Source organism: Myotis yumanensis, unplaced genomic scaffold, assembly GCF_028538775.1.
Source record: "Myotis yumanensis isolate MYYU_CA2020_CCGP unplaced genomic scaffold, mMyoYum1.0.hap1 SCAF_1, whole genome shotgun sequence".
Taxonomy (NCBI): domain Eukaryota; kingdom Metazoa; phylum Chordata; class Mammalia; order Chiroptera; family Vespertilionidae; genus Myotis; species Myotis yumanensis.
Window position 1 is genome coordinate 2,346,083 of NW_027223752.1, and position 12,539 is coordinate 2,358,621.

General features: G+C 53.6%; 1 protein-coding gene across 1 annotated transcript in view; it reads right to left on the reverse strand.

Moving 5' to 3' along the window:
• Window positions 1-6,201, reverse strand: part of MTA1 (metastasis associated 1) — an 18,889-nt gene extending 12,688 nt beyond the window's left edge. The window contains 2 exon segments of the mRNA XM_070401318.1: window positions 5,085-5,180; window positions 6,056-6,201. Coding sequence (XP_070257419.1) covers window positions 5,085-5,180; window positions 6,056-6,201 — 242 coding nt within the window.
• Between the last annotated feature and the right edge of the window lie 6,338 nt (window positions 6,202-12,539).

Sequence of the window (12,539 nt, forward strand, 5' to 3'; positions counted from 1 at the left end):
ACTGTTTCTAGAGGAGGGGGGTGGCCAAAGGAAGTCATTAAGGATGTAACAGACTTTGGAATGTCGCAGCTTATCAGCGGAGATGTAGCTTGCTTTGTGCTTAGGGTGAGGGTATGTTATCTTTTAACTCCAGGCTAAATCGCAATGTTAACTTTTAACTCCAGGCCAAATCGGGAGTTGGCTTGGAGGAGCCAGAAACCTATTGTTGTAAGCTGGAGATGTATATGTGATTTATAATGGCTCCCAACACCCCGCCCCTAGCACAAGAAGAGCACAAGGCCAGCACAACGCAGCAAGTCCGTGCAATTGCATCAGATCAAATGGAGACACTCATGCCACGTACCATGCACACAACACAGATAGCATCACACAGCCGTCCACACACACCAAGGACGCTTGCAACAGAAGACAGGACACATGCACCGTTGTGCAGCAAGCTATGACAACACAGTCATTGCAAGGAAGTGCAGGGAAAGGCTCCTTTCCAGACAGACATTCCCCTCCAAACAATAAGTGCAGGAATCAGATGTGCCCCAGCCAGCTAAGGAAAGATGATGGGGACACCTGCTCCTCGCACACAGGAAATGTATTGTCAAAACTCCTTGCCCTAGGAAATGAAAAGGGCAAAGCCTGCCAGGAAAACCCACGAGAACCAAGCGGTTGACACAGAAAGCAAAGGTGCAAATAGATCCAAAATGTGACAGCCAAGAAAGCAATGCCAAGCAGAAGGGAACACAGACTCACACTCTTCCCAGTGAGTGGGCACAAGCAGACGCCCTTGAATGGCTTCCCCGGCAATCCGGGCACAACAAGCCCTCTGGCCTCACCCAGGAAAGCAGGAAATGGAATGCCTGTGGGCAAGACCCAGACAAAGGGAGCTGGTGGGACACAGAGCAGACACACAGGCCACACAAACGTAGGTATCAGCAGCACAACCATGCACTCAGCACTGCATGGGCGGGACGTCCCCGATGGGCAGGCAACCGCACACAACCAACAAGGGAAGCAGGCACGATGAGGGGGATGACGTCATGCCGGCACAAAGCCAGAAAGGCAGCCGAACCCATGTTGTCAGACCCTGTAGCTTGGCACAGCAGACGCTGGTCAGAAGGACTCCAGGAAAACATCACCCAAGAAAGGATCACACCCTTCAGCAGCCATCGCTACTTCTTGCCATCCCTGAACCACAGCGGGCAACCACAGCATCAGCACTCTCCAGTGAAAAACACAGTGTCACAGCTCACTGTGGCACAGACAACTGGCACCAACCACATGGTCACTGTCAAGCGCTTCAACAAAGTGCAGGCAGATCGCAGAAGACTGTGCACAGGGAGTCTCTGACACCACAGAAAGATCTTTGCCTGGAAACTGTCACGGCTCTCTGCAAGCAAGGTCAGTGGCAGCGAACTGTACAATTGGGAGGGGTTGGAAGGAATGTTTGGGCGATGAGCATGGGAATGGGAGCCTGAGACAGAAAGCACAGAAGCCAAGCGGAACCCAGCGGCACAGCTCAGGTGCTGCCACGAGCTGTGCCTGCCAGCCCGCAGGACTCCCATTGGCGGGCAGAGAACCCATATGGCAGGCACCAGCACCTCAGCTCATCAGTGACAGTGCACAACCAACCAAGCACACATGAGAAGAAGAGGAGCACTGCACAAGGCTCCCCAGTGAGGAGTGGCAAAGTGAGCTTGGGCTTTGCTCGAGCCCAAATGGCGCCTGAGCAGCAGAGCACAGTTTCTCACTGTCAGAAAGCAATCGCACTGCCACAGGAAAACGACAGAGACAGCCATGAATGCTAACTCCAAACCCACCCTGCAGCCTACATGCCAGGGTGCATTGCCATGGCAAGGGCACCATATGGCATGGCTCAGCGCACACAGGGCAGGAAAGGAGAGGAAGCGGTACGGGAATGAGCATGGGTGGAGCAACCCCTGAGCCAGCATAGGAGCCAAGCCGTGGCGACACAGCGGTGACACACATCACCAAAGATGGCCAAGCACAGGGAAAACACAGGCTGACCCAACAACTATGACACACAAGAGACAGCAGCAACCCATTGGAGCTCAAACAGACACAACTCCCATGACATGCCATGGATTAGGATATCACTGCCTGCCCTAGAAAAGGCACACCTGACACAGCTCACAAGCACCTACGTGAATCTGCTGGGCAATGTGACACACCACACCCAGCAATTCCCCTGGAAACCCTGGGGACCACGTGACCCACGTACCTGGAAGCACCCGATGGAAGGCAGCCCTGCAGAGGCAGACCTGGGAACGGCTGCGCCGCAACCAGCTGTGTTCAGAGGGCGAGGATTCCAGCAGCAACCTGCCCTTGCCATGCAAAAATACTGACTGAGGAGCCCAAATGCCAAGGGGTCCACCCTTCTTACGGTCCTTCTTTCCCCCGCAGCACAAGGGAAGAACCCACCCGCAGGGCAGCGGAAGCACCCACCCCAAAGTAGTTCAGGGATGCAGAGACTGACACAAGTGCCTCTTGGAAATCTGGGCCATGATGGGGGGGGGGGGGGGCGGAGCGTGGCCGGCCTTCCAAGCACACAGTCACAGGACGGAAGAGGGAGGAGAGAGGAGGGAGGAGGGAGGAGGGAGGAGGGAGGCCCATCCATCCATCCCTCACGGAACGCACAGAGGGCCAGCTCCTCTGTGCCAGCTCGTTGTCAAGGGCCTGCCAAGTGGAAATCCTGTTGGGCCTCATGCCTGTGAACACCGTGAGCACATGAGAGTAGCAGTGGGGCTGCCAATGCTTTTCGCAAAGCGCCTACAGGACTCATGGCAGACATGTCTCTGGCCATGAACACCTTTCTGTCCCAACAGGAAGTACAATTGCCATTTTGGGAACCCCCAGTCTGCATACTCCCCGGAAACAGTTATGTTGGTGGAAGCATTGGAAAGGACCAACCGCTCAGCATCCAGGAACACGCCGTGGCATGCAGCCCTGCCATGAACGCCACACAGTCCTCACTAAGAGACATGATGGCATTGAATGCTGGACTCGGTGGGACAGTGCTTGCTCTTGGAGGGGACCGTAGGCAATGCTTCAGCATGGCACCGCATGGTAAGAGAACGAGCATGGCACCGACGAGCTGAGGGCACTGCACTGTGTGGGGACGTACATGCAACTTGCATCTGGCAGCAAATTTGAGATGAAGGGATTCTGCTGGCATTGGATGGCTGCTAAGACTGGGAGATGGCACAGCCGATGAGAGCTATCATCTGGGACTGGATGCCATGAATATACCATGAGAAAAGCCTTATAATGGACCGGTCAGCTACACGGCCTTTGGGAACACTGCTGTCACAGGTAGCATTGCAAATGCAATGGAAAGCCCAAATATCCTGCGGTAACACTGAGCACAAGCAAAGAAAAAACTAGCAATCCTTAAACATGCTCCATGGAGATTTTCACAACTACTGGAATGATGGCACACATGTGGTAAAGCCCAATTCTTTGCCCATCATGGTCAGCACACTCACTTAGTAAGGTAGGAGTGCTTAGATGTGCCCAGTCAGGAAGAGCACATTGATTCAGCAGACAGTGTCAGAAAGAGGAAACATCCCATGGAATCGATCCATGCTGCTACTCCCTCAGGAATGGCACTCCGCGCAATAGATTGCACAGTGTGCGTGGCCATCATGCCCTTGGAAATTGTCAAGGGTAAATGGGCTCTCTTTGGTGGCATGGGGTTACTTTCCAATGGAGTACGAGGCACCGGCCCCAAAATGGAGGCCTTAACAGTGCCTGAAGAAGTGAGGACGATAATGATTCCAACACAGGGCTTGTCCCCATGCGACACTAGCCTCCCATTCAAGTGGGTGCAGGCACAGTCTGCAGCAATACCATGACTTGTGAGGACCATGAAGACATCACCAGGACCAAACTCTAGAAGAGCATGGACCTTCCTAACGGAACCCACTGCACTTGCACACAGGGTGAGCTGCAAGCTTGCTCATCTCGAGTCTCAACAGCATGTGACATCGAAGTCAACTCTGCAAGTACTGCATCAGAAGGGAAATGAGGCAAGCACTGTGAAAGCGCTGTCACTGCTCCTGTGAAATACTGTGAAATACAGGCAGACAGCATCATAAGGGCGAGCACTCTGGCAACCATGGACAGCAGCACTGCTGCGCTCATACAGCACTTCCTTTGCAAGGCTTCGGCCGTGTTTCCAGTGCTGCAATACAGTGCTTCTGGGCTTGCAACATTTGTTTGCTACTGTGCGTCTTTTGAGCAGGCTCACATATTCCTTTCATGCACACAGCAGCAGTGACCTTACATCCGCCATGCTGCTGCCATGGAAACGGCAAGCAGCGGCATGTACACATCTCCGGCAAGGAACCCTAGTTCAATGCTCACAAATGCCATGCACAGGGCCAGCAAGCGAGCAGACAGGACAGCTGAGCACAATGGGAACAGGGGGGAAACCCCCACAGGGGAAACAGAAGGGGAAATTGGCAGCTGTGGAAGCTGCAACACACACGGGTAGCAGGACATGTCATGGAACAGAAGGCAAGTTCATGACACGGGAAACACACACCCATGCAATGGCATGAGGAAGCATCTGGAAAAACCCATCTCTTTTTCTGCTGCACATGCTGATGGCAACATCACCAGATGATGACTGGCATTCTGGGAGCACACGGCATGGAACACGCACACACCGTCCTCCTAAGCACGGCAATGACCTGAGAAGAACCTCGCCATAAGTACTGGCCATGCCACCACTATAATGGACCCTGTCGCATCATCAGTGTGGCTGGACTCATTGTACCGGGAACATGAAGGCACAACACACACAGGATCATGGCAGACAGACACAGGACAGCCACCAGACACTCGCGGCCGCAACGCACAGCACAATGCTGCCAGTGATGGAAAGCACACGTTTCGAGGGGCAGGAGCACATGCAACGGCCAGCACAAAAGCAAGCAACAAGCAGCTCCTACCACGACAGCACACACAACAAGCAGTAAGTCAGCAGGCCAACCTGAACATGCCACAGCACACTGCACAGCACAGCACAGGACAGAGAACAGAGACTGCACGGCAGTGGCAGCACTTACCTTTCCTGGAAGGCGGCCAGGAAGCATTCGCTGAGACGGATGACAAACGTCGCCATTTCCCAGGGAGCAAGGCCACCGAACTGCCACCACACGTACCTGCTGAGAATTGGAAAGTCAGCGAATGATGGAACTATGTCATGAAGGGATTCCCCCGCATCGCACCTCATAGCCACCATTGAAGAAATCGACAAACAGAATGGAGCTGCATCACAGCCTACGGCAACAACACACGGGCAGGAAATAAAGGATGGGACTCGCACAGCAGGGAAGACAATGGAAGGAAGGGGCACAACATCAGGCCTCAGCCAAGCAGCGCAAACACACAGACAGCAATCCCCACACACAACCAGCACAGCAGCTACAGCACGCTAACTAAAGGCCCATATTCCAAAATCAAACTGCAGTCGGCCACAAGAACAGAGAGAAGCAAGGTCTGCAGGCAGCCACAGCAAAGTTCCAAAGAAGCAGCAGCCTCAACAGCACATCTCAGTGACTGAGACGGAAACTGAGAGGCAGACTCACAGTGCGGGCGCGTGCTTCCATGGGTGCTTGGCACACGGTGGAAGACACTGACAGGAGGATAACTAGCAGACACTAATTCTGCACCTGAGCCGATCTCCATGTCTCCCTGTGTCTCCCTGCTTCTCTTTGTGCCTCTCTGCCTCTCTCTACCTGTCTGTCTGTCTCTCTCTCTGTGTCTCCACCCTTCCCTCCCTCCCTCCCTCCAAACCTCCCCCAAAACCTCCAACCTTCCAAACCTGCATTCCCCCCCAACCCACCCTAACCCACACATGAAGCACCATAAGGACACTTGAAAAATGAGCACAGAAGACACGGGAAAAGGACAGATAGCAAGCGTGATGAATCGCCATGACAATGCATGCATCAGATGTGGGCATCCAAGCACAGAAGCGCCATGAGGGAACAGCTGCCAACAGTGCCGGAGCCAGCAACAGACAGTGCACAGTTGCCTGAAGACATGACCAGGAACAAAGCAGTGAACAGGAACCGATCTTTGGCAGCAGCAGGCGGCACGGAAGCCCAAGTGCACCTCAAGGAACACGGTGAAAGCAACAGGCAACAGCTGCAAGGAAGGCTCCACGGCGTACACGGCCATTCTGCCAGCACACTGTGAGGCCAGCTGCGCCCAGCCAGCCAAACTAGGAGGCAATGAACCGAAGCTCAAACCTCAGAGAAACACACAAGGGGTGGCGGGGAGACGGCAGGGAAGCACACATACTCAAATAAGAGCGAGCTCTACACGGTAGCTGCCCACACCCTGAAAGGTGCCCGCAGAGAAAATACAAGGTAGGACGTGACCGCAGGAAAAGCAGAAGCTCACGGTACGAGAAGAAGGCAGAAGACATGTCAGGGAATGCCTGAAATGAACCGAGAAACAGCACTCTCAGAAGCCTTTCCTGAAATGCGCTGCTGTTCAGGAAATAGCCACAAGATGGCAGCAAAGGATCACAAATGAAGTGGCGCGCACTTCACAGCGCACAGAGAAAGGATGGCCGATCAATCTTCAATCGGAAGCCGCCAGCATGGAAAGCTGGCTGACTGGAAACTGCTGGCATAACCGGGCGGGGAAGCACCATGGAAAGCTGCAGGGGAAATCAAGAAGGAGGAAACCAACCTGACATGTAAAGGATTTCCTAGCACAGCACGATGCCAACGCAGGAAAACATGCAAAGCAGTGTCCCGGCAAGCCAGGGTTGACCAGACTTCATTGCCCAGACAATTAACCAATAAGGAGACCACAAAGCAGACGACCAAACAAAGCAGACAATGGAAAACGGCTGCACACGCAGAAATGGCAGAACAGACTCAACACAACAGGAGTGGCACTGACTGATGATGCAGAACAACACCCAGGCGGCACCATGCACACACACACGTGGTGAAAACTGTGCAAACAAGGCAATGGCACCCTTGACAGGGGAAACAACCTTTCTGAAAACACCAAGACAGGGAGATTTTCCCTGCAGCCTGCAGAAAGCAGCAATGCAGCAGGCAATGTCAACGGCACAGATGCCCAGCACTCCTTTGCCTCCTTTCATGGAGAGTCAGGGCCAGGGATGAGGCTGGAAGGACGGTATGTGCCCTGGACAAAAGCAGACACATGAGGCAGGGCAAGAATCTAGCAAAGCAAGTGGGAAAAACAAGAGGAAAACCAGCCAGGGGCATCACTGGAAGTAGGGTTCCTTTGCCGTGGCACAGAAATCCGTCACCTCCTGCACAGATGACAGGAAACCTGCACCAGTTTCACCAGCACAGGTGGCCCGTGACATCACAGCACACAGCTGCTGCAAGCACAATCCCCGAAAGGCTGTGATGGGGCATCTCAGAAAACATGCACCCTAGACTGCATGCGAGCCATTGTAGGTCCCAGAAGAGAAAAACATAGTTGTGAGGTCAACGGGAAACTACAAAAGGAAGCAGTACTGGCTACGGAAAAGAACACAAGCCAGAGAAGGACTCCCCTTGCTCAGTTACCAGACATCCTCAGCACAGCAAAACTCCAACATCCAAAACTCACCTGGCATAGCCAGAATCAGCTGAGCTACTTGCAGGCAGGCAAGCAGGCAGGCAAACAAACAGAAAGAAATGGCGGAAGGAAAGGAAAAGAAATGGCGGAAGGGAAGGGAAGGAAATGGCAGAAGGGAAGGGAAGGAAATGGCGGAAGGGAAGGGAAGGGAAGGGAAGGGAAGGGAAAAGGAAAGGAAAAAGGAAAGGAAAAAGGAAAGGAAAAAGGAAAGGAAAGGAAAAGGAAAGGAAAAAGGAAAGGAAAAAGGAAAGGAAAGGAAAAAGGAAAGGAAAGGAAAAAGGAAAGGAAAAAGGAAAGGAAAAAGGAAAGGAAAGGAAAAAGGAAAGGAAAAAGGAAAGGAAAGGAAAAAGGAAAGGAAAGGAAAAAAGGAAAGGAAAAAGGAAAGGAAAGGAAAAAGGAAAGGAAAGGAAAAAGGAAAGGAAAGGAAAAAGGAAAGGAAAGGAAGGGAAGGGAAGGGAAGGGAAGGGAAGGGAAGGGAGGACAGCATGTCATAGGCAGCCTTCAAAATGTCCTGGACATATCAATGCACCACGAAAGAAAAATGGAACAGCACCAGCTCCCCACCGCTGCTGAAACACTGTGCCATGCCACTGGCAGCCACCAGATGGCAGCAGAGGAACAGAAGCAGCGCTCAGAAACGTGGAAGCGCAGCAGTGCGTAGACATTCAGAACAACACCCACACAGAGCACAGCAGACGCTGTGCCTTTCAAGCCGGAAGCACACACTGGTGTCTCATTGGAGAAGACTCACAGTTCAACGCAGCAAAGCAGCATGGAAACATACAGAGCTAATCATAAACCGGCAATAACATCAATAATCGTAAGGAAGCCAAACCGGTTTGGCTCAGTGGATAGAGCATCGGCCTGCGGACTGAAAGGTCCCAGGTTCGATTCCGGTCAAGGGCATGTACCTTGGTTGCGGGCACATCCCCAATAGGAGGTGTGCAGGAGGCAGCTGGTCGATGTTTCTCTCTCATCGATGTTTCTAACTCTCTATGTCTCTCCCTTCCTCTCTGTAAAAAAATCAATAAAATATATATTAAAATAAATAAATAAATAAATAATCGTAAGGAAGAAATGCCTAAACAGGGAGACATGCAGAGCACTTTTCAGAAGCATGACATCAACCGAAAAGCACATGCGCGCAAAGCCAATGAGGAGACCGCACAGGCAACAACCACATGCAGGCGAAGACTCAACAAAATGAACAGGAGGAAATGGCCGAAGAGGACCACACAGCAACGGCATGGGCTGCCCTTGCTGGGAGGACACGTGCATGTCACCACGGACAAAGGGTGGAAAATGTGGAAACAGGCAGCGGCATCCTGAATTCTGGAAACCATCTCTGTGAGACTTGCAATGCAGGGACAGTTCCCCACGACTCCTGAAGAGCAGGAGCCAAACACGGAACGTCAATGTGACGGATGCCCAGGATTTATGTGCCCCCTTCACACCAGAAACTGGATCCATGGGATCAAGGCGGAGCATGCCAACGGGGCATGTGGCCAGAAAGGAAATGCACCCATGGAAACATCAGAACACAACTGAAAACGAACAGGGAAACAGAAAAGTGGGACAAGGCGGAGCACAGCACAGAGAACACTGCATGGCCCCTAATGGGAGCCTGAGAATGTGAAGCCAGAGCCATGCAACGAAAGCCCCCCATGAAAAACCAGGCCTCCCACTCCATGGAAACCTGTTAGGAAGAAAGGGCTGGGGGAGGTGGGGGAGAACTGCAGATCCTCACAGGAGACAATCAGTGAGTGGAAATTGGCAGTAAAGTAGCAGCACCGAGCCACCCTTCATAACTCCCTGCGCAATAGCACATGGAAGCTGTGCACCTGCAAGCCAGGTGACTATGGCTGGCAAACAACAAGGAAGAACGAAGCCAACACACTCTTCTCCGCCTTCAATCTTCCAGGAGCTCAAGGAAAACAGGGAGCACGCAGACAAGCCTAAATGCCCCAGAAAGGGGAGCAAAGCACAGAGATGGCTGCCCGCCCAGAGCACAGCCAGGCACACGCACGCAGCGTAACCAATGGAATTCCTGAGCGCACGCCAGGAAAGGGAACTGACCGACAGGCCAAGAGGACCCGACACAGGGGAGGGAGCAAAGCGCTCCTGAAAGTCGCTTCTCTTGGGGCGGGAGGACTGCGAACGCTGGGCAATGAGCTGTGGAAACGCCGCACACCCACTGGCATGAAACTCACACCGGAATGGGAAGCAGACCAACACCGGCCCGAACGGGCCCACCGAGCACCTCAGCGCACGCACTCCCCGCTCCTCCTCCCTCCCGCGTTCTGCCCCGCTCACCAGCAGCCTCACATCCGCAGCCGCTCCAGGGAGGCCCGCCGCGCGCTCGCCTCAGCCTCCAACACACGCCCGGGGCCCTTTCTCGGAGCGGCTGAAGCCAAAAGCAAAGAAGGAGCCAAGCGGCTGACAGGACAAGGGTCGCACCTGCCCCTGAAGCAAGCCATTGAGCGCTGCGGCTGGAACAGCTCCCTCTCCTCAGGGCGCAGACTGAATCCCCCGCCTCAGACACCACCCTCGTCCCTGACCGGACCCACAGTCTCTGGCCGGCAGAGACGGCAGAGCCGTAAACTGTCGGGCGGTGGGGGCTTCCCTGCTTCCGGTGCCCCGAGAGCCAGGAAAAGGCGCGCTGAGGCGGTCGGCCTTTATCATTGAGATGAGCCTCACCTGCAGGCATGAGCTCTGGCAAGCAGGCAGCCCCCTCCAGGCGGGAAAAGCTGAGTTCTTGCCCACGCCCCTAAGCGAAAACCCAGTAAGCCACCATGAGAACCAGCGACGCAGCTTCCTTCTGAGGGAACCTCATAAAGGCCAGGTGCGCCCTCCTCCTCCCCTCTGCACACCAAGGCTGCACTCCTCTCTGAGCACCGCCCGCTCAGGTGCCCAAAGAGCCGCCCACACAGAGTCACAGCACAGGAGACTGGAATCATCGCACACAGGACGTGCCATGGTCGCGGTAAAACTCCAAGGAAGGTCAGGGAAGCCCCGTGCGCCCTGTGACTCGATGCTGGGACGCACCAAGTGGGCCCCGTGAGCCCCGCCACCTGCCCGCCAAATCCGGCAAACCCTGGGTAAGTGCTTCCTTGCGAGCAAGGGGGACCCTCCACTGCTTTTACAGCGAATCTGACTGAACTGGACCTGCAGTCTTTGACCGGAGACCGGGAGGGGGGGGGGGGGGGGGGGGCGTGGCGTTCCGGTAACCTCAGGGAATAAGAGCAGGAAGAGCCATGGAGAACTGCAGGGGAAGGACGGGTGGTGCCCTGTCTTTGGGGGTACGTGGGTCTCCCGGGGACGCAGAATAAACTTTCCTTTCCTTTCTTTTCTGATTCACTGGACTCTATTTCTTGCGCCGCCTCCTGAGCCACCTAACCTAACAAAAAAGACGGATACTAATAAAGAAAACTGAACAGACAAGAAACCCATGTGGATAGCCCACTCCGCCAGAAAACTTGACAAATAGATTACATGACGAGGAGAAAATACACAATGAAAACTCCTTCAACCAACAAACACAAACCACACACTCGACCAAACAACCTTACCACAAAACCTATCTCAGACGACCATTCTGCTACAAATACATACAAGGACCGTAAAAAAACACACAACCACAACAAAGCCAGGGAACCATCTCAACCACATGCACAAGGAACACTCAGGGAAAACGGGGTTGCATGGAGGCAAACGGACCCTCTGGCGGATCTCAACAAGACAACTCACCGAGTCCAAATACACAATCACGCCACAAACACATACCTTCTGCACCACAAACATTTGCTTGGTCCCAAACCTCCTCCGCCCCTTCCTTTCTTCCTTCCTTCCTTCCTTCCTGTTAGGTTAGGTGGCTCAGGAGGCGGCGCAAGAAATAGAGAGTCCAGTGAATCAGAAAAGAAAGGAAAGGAAAGTTTATTCTGCGTCCCCGGGAGACCCACGTACCCCCAAAGACAGGGCACGTGGATTCACGCCAACATGGAGGGGGGCGCTTTTTTTATACTGCGGTTGGGTGAGGGGCGGGGACATGAGCTGAGGTATTCAGTTGAGGAGGCTTCAGCTGCAGGGGGGTCAGCAAGGTATTCAGGGAGAAGGAGCCATCTGTGTCTGGCACGTTGACCTGTGAGAAATCCCAGGTCTGTGAGAAATTCCAGAGGAAGTCCTTTGTCTCATCCCATGTCTGTATGTATCTGATCCTGCACTCTCTCCGACCTAACACTTCCGTCCTTCCCTCCCTCCCTCCCTCCCTCCCTCCCTCCCAGCAATGATATGACCAGCCCTTTCAAATACCCACAGCCACTTCCTCCTTCCAAATCCTGAAAACTCATCTCAACGACTTTGCACCCTGATGCTGCCCTTGCTCTCTCCACACAAAGGAACTTGTTGGACACATTGAAAATCACACAAGGACAGCTCAATGCATAACTTCAAATCCAGGCCTGCCTGACACATGGGGGAGGAAGGACAAACCAAAGTGGATGAAGCCCCTAGGCTTGGGCAAAAAAAATAAAGGGATGTGCCTGCAGGACACTCAAGCTTAACCATTCAAACAATCACAACAATACAGCGAGTTCAGCTCCAAGCCACCGGGGCAGGGCTGCGCCCTCAGGAGGACCAACAAAGGCAACTTCAAAGGGACAATGATATTTCACAACTACCTCAGCTCACACACAAGACGACAAAAGCCTCCATCCACATGCAAATCCATCTTGCTCAGGGAACACAAGGCCCGAGGACAGCACCAACCACGACAAACTCCTTTGCAATTCAACCATTCCCTTGGCAGGACATCCTCACGGGGGACTTCTGCCTCTTCCCTAGCTGATGCCGCTGCAAAGCACTTCCCTCAGGGACTCATGCAAACCTGCAAAGGCCACATTCAGCACATC